The sequence below is a fragment of the Sinohyriopsis cumingii genome, chromosome 17 (assembly GCF_028554795.1).
Source record: "Sinohyriopsis cumingii isolate HCF-2022 chromosome 17, ASM2855479v2, whole genome shotgun sequence".
Lineage (NCBI taxonomy): Eukaryota > Metazoa > Mollusca > Bivalvia > Unionida > Unionidae > Sinohyriopsis > Sinohyriopsis cumingii.
The window spans coordinates 35,641,769-35,661,034 of NC_142977.1; the positions used below are offsets into that span (position 1 = coordinate 35,641,769).

The window sequence follows — 19,266 nt, forward strand, 5'->3', positions numbered from 1 at the left end:
CAGCATTTAAAATATTTTAGACGTTGTGCGAGACAGTTCAAGCTACTGTTACATAAAACTTATTATTTTATCCATTTACGTACAATAAAGAACAGTAATGCCTCGAAAGTGTGTTAATACCGCGGACAATTTTTGCTATATTTGTGGGGAAGTGACATTTGCCAACCAGAAGAAAAGTATCAATTCTCAAGTGAAGAAGGCATATCATCTTTACTTCGGATGCAAGGTTGGTGACCAAGACAAGCCTTGGGTTCCGCATATATGCTGTGCTACATGTACAACACAGCTTTCACAGTGGTTGAATTGCAAAAGGTCATCAATGCCGTTTGCAGTCCCAATGGTGTGGAGACAGCCAAGCAACCACCTAAATGACTGTTACTTCTGCTTGGTTCCTCCTCTTTCCGGCGGAATAACGAAGCGAAAGAAGTCGAGAATAGTCTACCCAAACATTCCGTCTGCATTGAGACCAGTTCCACATGGTGAGGGACTTCCTATTCCAGAACCTCCAGCAGAATATTCTCTTGATTCATCTGACGAAGACAAAGGTGAGTCGACCTGTTCTTCTCCTGGTCCATCAGCATGCAGTGATCCAGATTTTCACTGTGGTGCATCATCAACCCCACACAGAATAACACAGGAAGAACTAAATGACCTGATTCGTGATTTGGACTTATCAAAGAACAAGGCAGAATTGCTAGGATCAAGACTCCAACAATGGAATCTTCTAGAAGAAGATGTCACAATTACTGCATATCGAAAGCGCCACCAGCAATTGGAGCCTTTCTTCAGAAAGGAAAGTAATCTGATATTCTGTTCCGATATTGAGGGCCTCACGAATGCTTTAAAAATCACTCATGACCCACAAGAATGGAGACTATTTGTGGACTCTTCGAAACTGAGTCTCAAGGCTGTGCTTTTGCACAATGGAAACATTCTTCCATCTATTCCAGTAGCGTATGCTGTCCACATGAAAGAGACATACGATAACTTAAGGCAGCTGCTGAATTCCATTGAGTATAACAAGTACAGCTGGCACCTCTGTGGTGATTTGAAGGTAGTTGCCCTTTTAATGGGACTGCAGCAAGGATATACAAAATACATGTGTTTCTTATGCGAGTGGGATAGCCGAGCAAGGGAAATGCACTACATGAGGAAGGAATGGACTCACAGGCAGAATGTAGCCATTGGAGAGAAGAATATCCAACACCCAGCTCTGGTTGAGGCTCAGAAAATCTTGCTACCACCCCTTCACATCAAACTAGGTTTGATGAAGAACTTCGTGAAAGCCATTGACCGGACTTTGCCTGCATGAAAAATTCCCTCGACTCAGCAAAGCAAAGATTAAAGAGGGAGTTTTTGTGGGTCCTCAGATTCGAGAGCTTTTCAAAGATGACCGGTTCAACAACTTGCTGGAAGGTGACGCGAAACAAGCATGGAATGCTTTTCGCCTAGTTTCTACAAACTTCCTCGGAAATGTTAGGGCAGAAAACTATAAGGAACTAGTAGAAGACATGTTGATGAAGTATAAGAAACTTGGCTGCAATATGTCTCTAAAGATTCACTTCCTTCATTCCCATTTGGATTTCTTTCCTAGCAACTGTGGTATTGTTAGTGATGAACACGGCGAACGTTTTCATCAAGATATCGCAACAATGGAACAAAGATACCAGGGAAAATGGTCCACTACAATGCTGGCTGACTACTGCTGGACACTCCTCAGAGATGCTCCCGAACAGCTGTACAAGAGACAGGCGAAGAAATCTAAGATGTAGTCAGTGACTTGATTTTTTATAGGTAGGCTATTACAGTTGACCTTTTACTATTGGAATGCATTTCGTTATGTAAACATTAATTTCTTGCAGATTACAAAAAAACTAGAGCCAATTTTGCAATTTGACTGTCATATTCGTGTTCAGCACATAAAAATTGATAAGAATTGACTAATTTTATTTCAGTAACATGACTTTTGTAAAAATTTGTTGTCCAGTGTTATCAATAAAATGCTTTTTCTAACGTTGGTAGTGTTTCTGTTTTAAAAAAATACTACAGTAGTACCTTTATTTTCAAGTTACCTCTGAAACATTGTATGAAACATTACTGCAAGAGGTATGTGTATTATATCACTGCTTTTTTGCCTGTGAATGTGGATATGTTTGAGTGTTATTGTTGCTTCACAAAAAAACAATTTCTTTTTTTCCAAAACATGGGACATTTAATTTGTGACATAACCATGAAACTCAATTTTTAACAAAATATTATTCTGAGTAAAATACTGATGCCATGATTTCATTGCAAGTAAGAGTAAAATTTCTGCTCAACCTTGAGCAAATCTTGAAAGCCAATTTAGGAATTAAAAATTCACTACAAATTTTGCAATTCCCACCTCCATAATTAACCATATCTGTGAAATTAAAGCAGTGTACTCCTTTTGCTTTGCTTCTCTGGCTATTTTTCAGGAAATTTGTGAATCTGTGAAATAAACCACCAATTAATGTTAGATACTTTATGTTACCTATCTGATCATATTTATAACTGTTTAACTTGTCAATTGAAATGAGTTGATCTGATACATGATCATGATGGTTAGCTCTTGCATGTTGGATTTGAACTTTTATTATTATCATTCCACTTCCTTTTTATGATTTGATACAATGACATGATCAACATGAGAACACAAAGCAGGTTTATATTTAACTGACTGTAACAATTAACAAACACAAATCAAAGATCAAAACACAGCCAGCACTCAATTAGGTCTCAGAAATGCTCGAGGGCATAGCTGTAGATTTAAACTTTTCACATGTGAATACAGGTGGTCATGTAACATTTATCATTATTATACTGTAACCAAATAAAAGAAAGAATTAAAACATGAACATAGCTTTACAAAATGTATTTAATTGGCTTTTATTTCTTGAAGTGCTGCAAACAGTACATATAACTCAGGGGTGGGCAAACTACGGCCTGCAGGCCGCATGCGGCCCGCCAAGGGCTTTTATGCGGCCTGCCAAGGGTTTTCATGCAGCCTAGGAAAAAGTCACCATTCGCACTGACTCTGTTTATGTTACTCTGTTTATCAAATAATGTGCTTCTTTCGAAGTTTAAGTTTTCAAATCTTAACAACATATTAACAACTGAAAATTAATTATGATGTTATTTACAATAACATTTTGTTTTTGCTATTTCAAATATTAATTATTTTACTTAATGAACCATGTGGCCCACGACAAGGTGTAAATTTGTGTATGCGGTACTTGCACTGGAATGTTTGCCCACCTCTGATATAACTGATATTTTTATGGATCAAACTATTGTCATATATTGTTATTTACAGTGTACTGAGAATTTGTTTTGGGATAGAAACTTAACAAACTATACTTCTTTTTAAAAGTTGCAAATTACATGATTTTGTATGGGATTTCTAGGTAGTAACCTCCATTTCTGACAATAAAATGAGTGATATATCAAAGTTTCATTTACCAGTTTTCATTATGGTTTTCTAAACATTTTGGGGCCATTTCTGTGGTATTTTCTTGAAGAAAAAAATGGGATCCACACCTGACCCCATGTTATAAGCAGGCTTGTGCATTATCCGAACTCAAGTAATCGAGGGAGAGATCTATATAGATATATGAAGATACACAATTCAAGTAATCGAGGGAAAGGTCTATATAGATATATGAAGATACACAACTCAAGTAATCGAGGGAGAGGTCTATATAGATATATGAAGATACACAACTCAAGTAATCGAGGGAAAGGTCTATATAGATATATGAAGATACACAACTCAAGTAATCGAGGGAAAGGTCTATATAGATATATGAAGATACACAACTCAAGTAATCGAGGGAAAGGTCTATATAGATATATGAAGATACACAACTGGGAAACAACGAGTCAACAAGCTTATCTACTGACAAAACCCTAGTTTTGTTCGACAAAGAAAGAATGTGGAAATAAATACACCTAGTCACCTTAGAAGTAAGCCTGATCAGTGGCGTCTTTACTGATTGTTCAACAAATAAACAAGCTATAAACCAGGCATAGTAACCTTTGAATTTTACTTTAGGGCATTTATCTGATAGAAGACTAAACAATTCAAAGATAATTTGATAAATTGATATTTTACACCTCCTATTATCCCTGTCTGGTTAGTCAGTGAACATGCCCTCAAGGTCAAAACCTCACATCTGCTGAACATTTCCTGCCCTACAGATTATTTCAAGGTCAACAATACATACCAGGATACACACTGTATTTGGATATCAAACTGCAACATATACAGTAATACAAACATTATTTCTTTGGGTCCCAGGACATATTAAATGTGGTGTATTTTTTGCAAGGCACTACTTGTCCACTGCAGGTTCCTGGACCTCTTCCAGAAGTAGTTGTCTTATACAACAGTGCGACTGTCAGTTTCCTGTAACTAGTGAAGGGGCTTCAAAGTATAAAACACTTTTCAGCAAGCTCAATACCTACCACAAAAGTATGTTGACTGGGGTTGGCAGCTGGGACCTCCAGTCTGATTCTCCATCGTATCAACTCGGGTGAGTTCAAAACCACAATAAGAGGATGATTCAGTCCTAAAAACAATCAAAAAACCATAATAACTGTCACTGATTGCAACCTGCACATTTTACAAGTTTTCTTTTATTCAGCTGAGAAGAATGATTTCTTACAATACTATGGTCTTAAATAAACGACAAGAAAGAGCAAAAAACCAAAAAGTTTTGTAAAACTGAAAATATTAATTTTTTCTTTAAAACACAAAGTGAAAGAATTAAATATAACTTACAGTATGGTGAATGAAATCTTAAAGTCCCAAATATTTCATTAATTCTAAAAGTATCAAGTAATCTGAATGAGATCCAAATGTATTCCAAATAATGGTCAATACTTTAATAATGTATCAACAGTACAGAAGAATCACTATGATATAATCAAGAAATGTCTTTAACCCTTTACCTCATACAGCAAAGTTACCCAGTGCAGCGCGCTATAAATAGAACACCTGTTACCTATTAGACTCCATCCGCAGCAATTTTAACCATTTTACATTTTTGGTATACATCTATTATGTGGAAAAATTTAAGAGTAAAGTCCGATTGTTATAGCTGTGTAATTATTTTTCATGGAAGAATTTTTGATGTGCTTTAAAATCTTGAGAGAGCTCGTTCACCGTCAAGTCAATGAGACCGCATGACCAACTGTAGCTGCCATTTCTCATACTCGAAATTTACAAGTTTTTTTGTCCGCGTCTACATCACTAAGTCATCTGAATTTGATAATTTATAAAAACTAATTGCTGCCTACATCAATATCAGAGCCTTTACCTAAGTTATTGAATCTTTCATAATTGTGATTCTAATCATGAAAACTTTGTAAGTACTGAATGATATCCGTGACCTCCATTTTGGGGAGTGGAGATTACGAACCAGTTACTTTAAATAGCAGATATCGACCAGAGCATAAACAGTGACCACGTGATCTGACATAATTGTCATTCGCAGAAATGAATGTAGTATTTAATAGGGGGTTTTCCCCGAAGGTGGCGCTATGAAAACTGGCTTAAAATGGCTGATGTTTACAGCAGACGTCAAAAGGCGCTTCCATGCGAATGGAGTAGAGACATCAAAAGGCGCTTCCATGCGAATGGAGTAGAGGTGTTGAAAGGCACTTGCATGAGGTAAAGGGTTAAATGAATTCACAGCATTTGCAATAGAGCTTTAAATCCAAATGTCTTTGAATGAATTCACAGTATTTTCATAACTGCTATTATTCCCATGAAATATTTCAAGACTAATAATTCCAATGAATGATTAACTTAAATGAATTACTCTCAATATAACTAAATAACTTCCAAGACTGGTGGTACTACTAAGAACACCTAAATCTATATAATAATTCTATTATACAGAATATGAATATACATTTGATAGCGTCTCTAAGTAATAATCTAAATCATAAACAGGATCACGTGGATTACAATAGCTAACTAAAATATCCACGATCTCCATTCAACTCACGTCATTATCAGGATTCAACCATGGAACTTTAAAAATGGATCCATGCACAAGAATTATTTATAACAGTACAAACCCAATGATTTAGAAAACCAGTATTTAAAATATTCTTAATGAAATAAACCATACTAACTATAATCATGAATGATGATACACATAATATAGATATACATAACAGATTATTCAACAGGAGAGTATTGTGTATAACAAATATAAATATTAGCAGGTTACTGCATTTGTATGGGGAAAATATGAATGAGTATTTTTCTGAGTAATACTGCTTAATCTTGGGAGTGCAGTATTAGTCAAAAAAAACGAACTCATATTTTCCAAACAAATGCAGTAACCTATTAATTATATACTCATTTAATTTTCCGACAAAAGGTTTGAAAATAAAGGAATAAACCACAAGAAACAAAGTAATAAATACATAACCCAAGATTTATCAACTCACATAAAAAATGTTGTTGTTGTTCTTGTGGGGTTTAACGCCATTTTTCAGCACATGATAGGCTATACATGGCAGCCAATATTAATGGTGGAGGAAGAACCTGGGAAAACCCTGGAAAGAACCACCAACCCACAAGAAGCTACTGGCAAGCCTTCTCACATACCCACATTGGCTGAATTTGAGACTCAAACTGCTGCAGACAGAGGTGAGATGGCAGTGATCCTTAATGGAAAGTGCTTTAGACCACTCGGCCACTCAGGACCCCTCAAAACAATATTATCGCACATGTAGCACTTCATAGCAACCTTTGAAATTTGTTGCGTGCTCGACAATAGTTTTTAAAAAATTATCATTTTGTCTACTTCAAACTGAAATTTTGAGTCATATTTTGAATGGATGCACACTGAACAAACTTTTCTAGTTGGTCTGGGCTGGACAGATTTTATTCTTCTGTTGATCCAATTCAATTCTGCTTTTCTATTTAAGATGGACTGGATTTATTGGGTCAATTCAGTACAGTAAGGAGAATAAGATTTCAGTTGGAAATGTAGGCAATAATAATAATAATAATGAGGACTTTGTATAGCACCTAATCTTTAGAAGCTCTAAGCGCTTTACAACATCAGACAACACCTTTAAGATAAAAATAAACATACATAATAATATGATTACCAACACAAACACCATGAAATTAGAAAACATAAAAAACATGCTGAGAATATTTAAGGTAGGACAATTTCAGTATGTATCAGGTTTTCCATGACACAGGCAATGTCATTTGGATTTGCAGAACTAAGAAAGTATATTTGGAGGAAATTCATGCTGCATAAATGTAAGTGTATTTATTGCCATTCTTATTACCAGCTAAAGAAAATTTATGATTATGCCCGGTCACATGCATGCTTGCTGTTGGAAGGACCCCAGCTATTACCTGTATCATACAGTGTACGTCTTCTATCACTAGCCTAACACTGTATCAAAACAGTTAAATGGGGAAAACTGCAAAGCCATTGAACCAGTCAAAGTAATAATTTTTCATCATCTCGCATTATTGGCTCTGAGGCTCTTAGTTTCCTACCAAAACCTTCAGCTGCGTTTTTTTTCTCAAACTGAATGTTTTGACTGACTTGTAAAATGGTACGTCTCTGATAGTGATGCAATTGTCCTTGGCCTTAATGTGCTCTTCTATGCTATTTTTATGGTCCCTAGGGAGCACTGGTCATAGTTTGAACCATTCTATTTGTGAGAAGTTATAAATATTTCTCCTAAATAACTGTGTCAATGACCAGAATGGTATTTTCAATTAGTGTCTCTCACGTTTGTTTTTGACACTGTGAATATCACATTCATTCATATGCTTGTTTGAAAGTTTCCTTTATGAATCAGTATAATTGTCCACATTGTTAACTTTATCATCTTTACATTCAAATGGAGAAAAGAAACGTCTTGTTTTGTTCATTCACAAACGAATTTATTCAACCAAAACTTAAAGCATCTACTACATGAGTGTACGTTTGTTTACAAAGTAGTTCCTAATAAGTTTACCATTTTAGGACACGTACCGTGCAGTATGAAGCCATCAGTATAAAAAAATAGTAAAAAATTCTGACAATTTAAAGTTAAAAGAGAACAAAATGAGCATATTATAATCAGTTATGTATCCAGTGAAGTTATTTATATTCAAGTCTCAGACATATTCATTAAAACTTATTTGAGAAGCAAATAGTACTGAGGACATTTTGGACAAAGCACAACATCACCAAGTTTAGTTTACTGCAAGCATGCACACAAACATTTTCTGTTGCAATCTAGAAGACAAATGCAAACTTCTAAATCAATATTTTCTTATTAATACAATCTGTATTCATTCTAAGAAAGTTCACTATGCAAGTTTCAAGTACACATGTGAACTAGTGTGCAAATAACATCTGAGAAAGTTATGAAAGCAAGACACTTTTCATATGCAAAACAAATGGCAATAAGCATTATGCCCTTCTTAGGCAGGAATCCTTTACATACAGGATAACTGTATAATCCTCAATGACAAATAATGAGTGTATCTTTTACAGATTGGTACTGCCTTGTTTGAGGACATATGTCACTACCGCGGAGATGTCAGACATGGCGATCTCCATCTCATTCTGATAACGGTCACTCCAGTAATGAATGGCTCTGATTTTAGATTTTGTCTCCAAAGGATTGAAGTGAGACCTGTGTCATCTGGGCCTTTAATGGTCACCGACAATGTCGAAGTCCTTTAACTGATTGGTTCCTCAGACACAGGTATTTGGGTTTGTACAAACTGTCACATCCAGATGTGGTTGTTCAAGATGCTTTCCTGTCATGAGCCAACCATAGTTGCATCACTGGTGTTTTGACCGCTCTGGTGGCCTAGTGGTTAGAACATCCGCCTCGGATGCGGGAGGTCGTGGGTTCGATCCCCGGCCAAGTCATACCAGAGACTTACAAAAATAGTACTAACAGCTGCCTTGCTTGGCGTTCAGCATTAAGAGCTTAGTGTTAGAACTGGTCGGCCTGGTGTCAGGATAATGTGACTGGGTGGGACATCATGCTACATGTCTGCAGCATGATGCCCCAGTGCTAGACATCACTATAAACTGCCACATTGCAGACATCGTAGCAACATGACTGAAAAATTGTTAAAGCGACGTTAAAAATCAAAATCACACTCACAAATCACACACTGGTGTTTTGTTTTAGCTCAAGGTGAAATAGAGGCATCAAGCCATTAATAGCTGGTGTTCATTTCAATTGAGCCGACAAACAAGCTCTTGAACATTCACAGGCATGTGTTTTGATAGATGATTGACCATTAACCACTTCGAGCGTAAGCTATAGCAGATATGTGTTATATATAATATCTCTGGCCAAGTTCTGCAGGTTATCATTTGATGATTAAAAAAAGTATGTAAATAACAATTTGTGTTTTACGAACAGAAACGGTGACCTGAAGATTTGAATTGCCACGTGTGCATTATTTTCTTCATAAAATCAGACTGAAACCATAAGTGAACTGTTAGGGGAAAATGAAGGTTGACATCGCTGTTTCTGGGAAGTACTACTTTGTTAAATTGTCTGTTTCTGTGAACACTTGGGCAAATATATTAAGCAAAATATTAAACTGAGAAAGCAGAGTCTAAATATTATATTATTCAAGATTAAGCATACAGATGCAATTATGTAGGTCCTAACAAGTTTACAGATGTTTCAACTGCCATTTTATAGTGAACTTCACACAAAAAAATTCTTGCTTAAGGGTAGTTAACTGAGTATATTTACTAACTTGCAATTACAATACTGTAATCTAGTTACTCCAATCTGTTAAAATTCGTTACAATGTACAGTGCTGGTAAGTTGCGGTGAAAGGATACACAATATGATTCACAATATCAGCCTGAGATATGATACATATTGATACACATATGAACTTGGACGGTAGGTGGTGCATGTTGACATTCTTGGTTGTATTTCCAGTATGCAGACTACATATTTATATGCAATTCTCAACTGATGAGAAGATATCAACAATACTTTCAAACAGACTGGCTGTTTGTTGGTTGTAGTGAGTTTTATCCAACATTTCAGGCCATCAGTGGTGGCTCCATTTAACTCCCATTGTTTTGTACAACACGAATGATTTGAAACATTATTACTAATTTTGTGTCTCGGTTACACTTGGAAGACATTACGATGTTATCTTCAAAACAGAAGAAATAATGCAATTTCCTCATGCAATGAAAATCTCATAAAGAACAAATCCAGGCTTGGGAATAAGGCTGAATATCAAAAATATCAATCACATTTTATTTCCTGCAGATGCAAAAGACAGCTGCAGCCACAGGTACTTGCATTTGTTAGTGTGTGTGTGTGTGTGTGTGATTTGGATTTTTTAACGTAGCTTTATTCACTGGATAAAAAACTCTGCATAAAATAGAGAAATTCCAAATTTGTTTCCCATGTACAATTTAAGGAGAGATGATGATGACAGCATTTTATCTTAAAGGAGACCTCCGCCTTTATCTAAGAAAAAAGAAGGGGAGGAAGAAATGGTCATAATTCAATATTTATCTAAACTTCAATATCTCTTCCTGATCCACTTTCAAATAGCTCTATTGAAATCAACATCTTTAACAGATGTCACCTCTAGTTGTATAAGCATTAATTTGTCAATTAATTCTGAGCATACTCTATTCCTTATCTGTGTATGAATATAGTTCTGTGCTTCTTTCTGAAGGGGCAAATACATAACTAGCTTTGTTAGCTTGAATATGTTAGGAAAATAATCTTTGTGACTGTTAGATCATTATCTTTCGGGTACAACTGCTCCAAAATTCGATTTTTCATTACTAAACCGTATTTCATGAATTTTTTCATATCCTTCAATTTTCTGTACACATTCCAGTTATTACAAAAATAATTATTTAAATGTATCATATTTTTTTCATACATATCACCTTGTAATTTTTTAAAAATCCATTAAATTATCAAAATAATCAGACATAAAATTGCTAAGAAGATTTATGTTTGCAAAAAAGTTCGAAAATAATGTATTGCCATTTTGTGTTTTTTTTTACAAAAATTAATAGTTGCTGGTGAGAAAATACAATGACTGATTCATAATCTTATTGTCATTACGATATCTACCGGGTGTTTATTAACAAATGGACAAAGGCCTTCACAGAACATATCTTTAAACATCATCATTAACTGGTTCTCCTTATCAAGTCCATCACCATAACAAAACACCACAGGCATTTTAAAAGGAGTTCAGAAGCCTTTTGATGTTTTCTCATTAAACAAAATTACATCTCAGTACATGCTAAAGTGAAGACCACACACCATTGTTCAACTAGTCTTATTGTTTCATTATAGTCATACAAAAATAAAATATAAAAACCTTGTCATTTTCTATCATAAATTTTGAAAGTCACAGACTCAGTTAAATCGATTCATATATATATATATACTATCTTTTAAGTGCTTGTACTGTTTTGACTTGGATATAATTAACATTTTATTGCATATCTATTCTTCGATATACCCCTCTATTGTTATCTTTATTGGCGAGTTCAAATAACAAGTAATGCCTATGGTCACTTGTCCTTACAACATCTGCTGTACGGATAATGGCTTCATAGTGACAGATTTTCATTTCCCTAAAGATAGCCTCATTTCCCTACAAGCAGTCTCGCTGATTTGACCTCTTCTGTTGATTCTTGCCCTCTACCTGGTTTCAACTGGAATAACTGAAGCGCTAAACATGTTTAATTACCATGTAAATAACACTGCATAGCCATGTGGTTGTTGTGACAATGTATATCATAATTAAAGCAAGAATGAATACTTGATTTAGAGGTGTTAATTGATAATGGAATATAGGAGGGTCGTAATACATGAGGATTATCACAATTATCAGGTAAATGAAAATAGTCTTTTTTCTCTTTGTGAAAGCTACAAATAAAAACTGCCCTGAATAAATACGGTCTTGTACACTGACAAAATTTTGTTTCATCTCTCGCTCTCTCACACACACACACACATGCTCGCGCATTAACTAACAGGTGATTTCAAGTTCTTTTTTTTTTTTATTGCAATTTGATGAGGTTATTGTTGCTGTAAGAATACAAGTTGCACTTAATTTCTTGACAATGTGGACTTGTGTTTTTGCATAAAATTTACAAATAAATAATACCCATAACTAATACATGTTCAAACCATCTTAATCATTTTGCCAACATTAAACAACAGAAGTATGCTCTAAATGCAGACGAGCTTGCACACTGAGACATTATCCTCTCTCTCTCTCTCTCTCGGTCACTAACAACAAAACTCTTTTTGAGTACTTTTATTTTTATTGTAATTAGATTCTTGAGTTGAGAGCAGAATGAGACAGAAATTATATGTTTACTTTGTACGTTTGTAACATTAGGTTGTCAAATAGTGTTCCGCAGAACTTTTTCGGGTACGATAGTTTTATTTTTCGTACATGGTCAGTATGACAAAATGATAATTATTTATTTTATATAGAATTTTTCGTACACTGAAATTAATAATTATTTTTTCATGTATGAAAAATTACAGGAAATACGTTAAACTTCCTTTGTTAAATCACTGACTACTATGCCAAATTTCTTATCTGTTCCATAATGCTGAATACGAATATTTAGTCCATCAATACTTGTGCAGACAGAGGTATTAAAAAAAGTATTTTTACATTTTAAATGCATTTGGTAACCCTTATTTTAATCAATTTATCTTAACCTTTATATGTAAACATGTAAATGGCTTTGTAGCATATGATTCACAGGGCAAATCTGATTACTTAACAAAATCAAATGTGCAATATACTTTTAAATTCCCTTTATTTTAATTAGGCTCCATTTTCTGCCCTTTCTACATTTAATTTCAAAACACCACTGAAAGGGTCATGTTGTCTATCTGACTTATATTTAACACCATTTCAGGCTCAAAACCTATATCTACATTAACACTTTCCCAGCTCCAATAATCTGATCTACTTCATGACTTTAAAAATTACTGTCATCATGACTACCATCAGCAACTATTTGCCAAACGAAATCATAACGAACCACGACAGGAATCGGACATTTTGGGTTTCTAGGAAGCCTATATTTCAAACACGCATTTGTAAAACTTTCTTCATGACTGGTAAAAACTATGCCATAATTTTTATTCCTGGGCATGTTGTTCTAATCAAATTTGGTTTTACAACCATCCATGTAATGCTTGAAGAACCAAGACGTGGAACGGTTGCTACCCGAAAACCATGTCTCGACAAGAATGGTCAAATAAAATTTTTTATACTTTTCTGAGTATGTTTTCCTATGTGGGACTTGCAACGAATTTGCAGGAGTTTTCGCATTTCACTGTTCTCCACACACATGATTATCACAATGGCACACCTGACAACATCTCCGCTTAAGTATTTGACATATCTAATGACTTTCCCCGCGAAGACTCCCTTTTGCTTTGCCAATACTTCCTGTTTGTCAAGCAGAGAATAAGCTACACTGATTTCTGATTGGTGGTTATTGTTTAACTCATTTGGCCCCGATCCTGTCTGTAGGAGTGATCTGGTCTCTGTATTCATTGGCCGATCCCGCCTGTAGTCGTGAATTGTTTACTGCATTCAATGGCCGATCCCGTCTCCAGGTGTGATGAATGTGTGTTAGATATGTCTCTGATTGGTTAGAAATGGTTTATTCCAAGAACTAAACAACTATTAAACCAATCAGAAATAATTTTACTTTCATTTGTGGAAATTTGAATTGTTCAGAACCAAAGGGCTACTGTTTGACAGCGGTTTAACTACACGTGTTCTGTTCATGAAAAATCGTAAATGATGGCGGATGGAAGAGTGGTTTTTGATGAGAACAAAAAAGTGGAGTTTCTCGGGTTTGATCTTGAAAATATTGAGCAAGCTGAGGAAAGTTATGTTCGGCAGTTGGATATTTTGTGAGATTTAGATTCAGACATAGACGTTTCTGAGATTGAATTGTCCGAAGATGAGGATGCTGACAGCGATGATGATAGAGTTCTTGCGGATAAATGTTGCACATAATTTTGTAAATACTGTATAAATAAGTTGTGAAAGGCTTGGACAAATAGGGAAAAAGTACATCACTGTGTAGGCAAATTCATTTTAAATAAGTGGATTTTAATTGGATATAAAAAGAGAAATTAAGGTAAGAGTGAATGCATGTGCACGATGTTTTCAAACAGGTAAAAACTCTGGGGCACAAGCAGTTAGACGCAGCTTTGTGCTTCTGAGGCATAGCAGCAGAGATACTGAAAACAGTGCTGGGGTCGAATGAGTTAACCTGGAGCAGAACAAGCAATAACCACAAATGAGATTTCAATATAACATATTTCAACGTGCAACACACTGGTAAAATGAAATATTATGCATCATTATGCGTGTTTGTGCCTATATCCACTTGTAATTTTTACAAAACGAGGACACCAATTATATGCACAACAATTTCAATGTGTTGTTCTCTTCATGTTTAAGTCAAAATATGAATCTCTGAGGTCGGTTTTTAAAATATTTATCAAATTTAAGCTCAAACGTTTGCAACCAGTTAATAAAAAGTTGTTTACTTATATTCAAATCTAGGCCTGATAATAAAAATAACAAAAACAACTTTTTACTGCTTTATTTATATTTTTTAATGTACCAAAAGAGTGTAATCCATATACAGGCAAGAGTAAAATGTAATTTGGTGAGAAACGTATAATGATTACACCAAAAGCATAAAGGTTGGCACATATGATCAGACATTACAAGCATTTCAGTGCTTTTAAGCTGTGGTTCACCTATACAGAATTTTATTTGACTGGAAAAAAATAATCTGGCTGAGACAATCATGATGGCATAATCTGCTTTTAAAGATAAGAATGATTCTTCCAAAACTGAAATGGTTAGCATTTGTGCACTTGATTTTACTAAATCTATTCGAACGATGTAGTTACCTTGGGGTGTTTGGTTTGTCAGCACCAGTTCGACCTCGGTGTGACCTTGCCTGGATGACCCTGAGCTGTTGCTATTTATGTAGATGGCATGGACTTCTTGCTGGCTTCCAGGAACAGCACTGTTTGTTGTACATCCCTTCCCCTTGGCAATCTGCTCCTGGTATGCGATGATGAAAGGTGATGAAAAGGGAGATGCAATCTGGCAAGCTGTGTAAGTATGACCTGTAAAGAGAAGGAAAATCAAGATACATTTTTAGAATTTAATTTTGAATCAGCACAACATAACAAGGAGTGTTCTAACATGCCCAAACATTTGTATATGCACCCTGTCAATGGAATTTTCAATCTAACATTTTTTGGGACTAAATACAATTATTATTTTGGAAGTTATAGTTGTTGCACAAAATGAATAAGTATGAAGCTAATTTTGATTATTATTCACATAAATGAGTCTTTCTAAAGCTGGCTCACTGAGGGAGATTTTTATAATAATAAAAAAAACATGTCAATGTAAAACTAAGCCACTGCAAAAGATAATTTGCTATAATTACACCACCACTGTGATTGGTATGAGCAGGATTCACAGGCTATTTGTATACTGGTATCATGATTGGTAGGGCCAAGATTCACAGGCTATTTGTACAATGGTATCATGATTGGTAGAGGCAAGATTCACAGGCTATTTGTACACTGGTACCATGATTGGTAGGACCAAGATTCACAGGCTATTTGTACACTGGTATCATGATTGGTAGGGCCAAGATTCACAGGATATTTGTACACTGGTACCATGATTGGTAGGACCAAGATTCACTGGCTATTTGTACACTGGTACCATGATTGGTAGGGGCAAGATCCACAGGCTATTTGTACACTGGTAAATGGAAAGATCAGGTTTCAATGCTATTCTGACAATTCATCTAAGACAAACTATTCCAAACACTACAGTATATTTTATTTCTGACTCCTACCTGGGACTCTAAGGTAGGGACTTGAACTATACCACAGATGGTCATCAGATGGGCAGCCTATGTGCCAAGTTTGGTGCATCTCCATCCAGTGGTTTTGAAAATTCAGTTATGAACAGATGGATTTGGTTTGGTTGCTGTTTTACAACACAGAAACACAGGTTTGTTTTTCAGTGCTATGACTATTGAAATATTGAACTGTGCCCAAAGATAAATCACACTAACAAACCCCAGGTGATCGGAAGGAATGATTCAAACCTTCACTCTCTTAGTTTTGAAACTAGCACTCAAACCTCTGAGCCAGCATGGCTCCTAGTACAGACATAGTATGGGGATAAAACCTAGACCTATCAACACATAATGCACAAGCTAGACTTGAATTTTAGGGAGAAATCACTTCTCGTTTTGGACAGAACAGGGAGAAATGAGAGCTGAACAAAGCAAGTCACACAATATATATCCAATCTCCTATTTGAATTATGCCCTCTATTTCCCAGTATGCATATTTGCCTTTAACACTGGTTTTAAGCAATACTATTATTTAAAAAGACACTTTTCTGAGTTCTATTTTAAACACATATGATGCACTGTATTTTGGCACTATGACTTAAAAAGGGAACACAAGTTATTCATTGCAATGAATTTTAAATGAGTAACTAGATTACAGTACTGTAATTGCAAGTTTATAGCAAATGTTTCATCAAATACCCTTAATCAAGAATTTTTCATTACTTTTTAAATCTTCATTATAAAATGGCAGTTCAAAAAATTTCTTAAATTGTTTGAAACAACCCCTGTACCATGTACAAGACCAAATGCACACATCTTTCAGATCATACTGCTCATCCTAATTTCTCTTTTGTTGATAAAACGTTACTGTCACTATTCATAGATAATACAATGAAGAATTAAAGTCAATATACAAATGAACTAAACCCTTTTTTCACACGAATCGACCCAGTCAACACGCAAGTGCTTCTATTTTTATAAAGAAGGGTTTTCTTAATGTAACCACTCACTTTATAGCTTTGTTAAAATAGTCCATTGATAGAACTGCAAATATAAGGTTTTATTATTTGTCTACGTACTTGGAGTAAAGTTAAGTATTGGTTAAACAGTATTTGCTTTGCTGTTTTTCTTCTTTTCATATTTTCACAAAAATGAGTGAACTCCAAATACAACCTTGACATTAGAGCATCTCTTGAATCCACAACATAGCATTGTCCTGTATGTTTCAGGCCTACATATTAGCATTAAAACTAAATCTTCAATAATATTTAGACTCGGCTTTCTATGAACTGTATATTTTCCTGAATGTATCTGCCCAACAAAAAGAGACAATCTAATAAAGTGATACTTCCCAGACACAGCGATGTTGGCCATTATTTCACCTCGACAGGTTCGCTAATGGTTCCAAACTGATTTTTGTGAAGAAAATAATGTACACACGGCAGTTAAAATATTAATGTACCGATTCTATTCTTAAAATACCAATCAGATATTTACATAAGTTCAAGTTTCGGAACACAAGTTTATATGTTTTTATCATCAAAGGATAACTTGCGGAAATCAGGAAGTAATAGTTGCTAACTTACTCAGGAAATGGTTAATGGTCAATCTGCCATCAAAACACATGCCTGTGAATGTTGCAAGAGTTTGTTTGTTGACATAATTGATATAAACACCAAATATTTGAATCGTTTAAAGCCTACATTTCACTTACAGCTGTAACAAAACACCTGAACTAACCTGGCCAAGGCGAGGGAGCATTTCATAAAGGACAGTCATTCAATATTCCTCTAAAAAAACACAGGGCAAAATTGTTTTCACTTTCCTAACCGAACAAGGCAACATTCACATTTGTTTGTCAACTTAGTCACCCACTTCACCTGGTAGCATGACCCCTGATGCACTAATAAATCAGGGTCTACACCACTGGTTGGTACTAGTGATCACCAACATTATCAATGATGATCAAAATTCTCTGAGGTGATTCAATGCCCTAAAAACGTAACTAGTGATTCAATATTTTGCGGCTTGTGCTCATGTGTGCAGAATATTGCCTTAAGTAGGTGACATCCACTATTGTGACTTGTGGTTTGGTTTGCTGCATTATACATGGCAGTCTGAATATTTGGTGGAGAAAGAACCAGGAAAGAGTCATTGCCCCACGGGAAGCAAATGGCAAGATTTCTCATATACCCGAGCTGGTCGAGCCAAAACATGAACTCACACATATGGAGGTAAGATATGCAGGTGATCTGTAAAGGGACATGCCTTTGACCATTCAGCCACCAGGGGCCCATTTATATTTTTTGTAGTTTTTTTTAAATAAAGGATGTCATGGATTAAATTTATTTTACAGAAGAAACGTGCAGAAAATTAAATTCAGCAATTTATTTGTAGAAAAATATTCAAGAGTAATTGGTAATTTATAAAGAAAATAGTAATTAATAGCTACAATTGGATTGATGCCAGATCCAAAATGAAAAATTCCATAAAGCAATGTTAAAGTAGATAATTTTACATCGGTACATGTATTTATCATGACTAAATTTGGTGACAGCATGTCACAAATCAATTTATCATGACTACATTTGGTGACAGCATGTCACAAATCAATTTATCATGACTAAATTTGGTGACAGCATATCACAAATCAATTTATCATGATTGAATTTGGTGACAGCGTATCACAAATCACTTTATGACTACATTTGGTGATAGCGTATCACAAATCAGTCACCATTTGCTTGAAAATATTAATAAATTAAAGATTTCATATGAACTTAAATCTTTGTTTTACCATGATTTTGTATTCATTTATCTATCTATAACTGCTGCAAACCCAATTCTGCATGAACTTCAGAAATGTTTACGGTGAGTCACATTGATACAGTTCATGAGCTCCAAGTAATTTCTTCAACATTAGTGCTCTAATTGACTGAATCAAACGTTTCTTGATCTGATTGTAATTATTCTTCAATCTATTTATAAATCTATACGTTGAGTAGATACACACAAATATATTACAAGTGGAAATAAAACATGGTATTGCCATGAGCTGCATCAGCATACATGTACTCGAAAACAGATTTTCTTTTCTATCAGATATTTTTTTTAAAGCAAGCACAGTTGATTTGCATGGATTTACTCTATTCTGTGCCAATGTGATTAACAACTGCATTACAACATTGATAAAAAGAAATTCCTAAATTATTTTTGATGCTTTACAAACTCAGCATAGACACGTCATGCATCAACATGTGTATTTTTGTTAAAGAAATATCTGAATGAGAATGAT

The 19,266-nt window shown here is 35.0% G+C and overlaps 1 protein-coding gene across 1 annotated transcript in view; it reads right to left on the bottom strand.

Moving 5' to 3' along the window:
• LOC149778420 (transforming growth factor beta receptor type 3-like) overlaps nucleotides 1–19,266 on the bottom strand; it is a 159,829-nt gene that overhangs the window by 100,364 nt on the left and 40,199 nt on the right. Inside the window, exons 3-4 of the mRNA XM_089939243.1 lie at nucleotides 14,995–15,216; nucleotides 4,486–4,589 (exon numbers count right to left, since the gene is read on the bottom strand). Of these exons, the coding sequence (XP_089795369.1) occupies nucleotides 4,486–4,589; nucleotides 14,995–15,216 (326 nt within the window). The remainder of the gene's footprint in view (nucleotides 1–4,485; nucleotides 4,590–14,994; nucleotides 15,217–19,266) is intronic.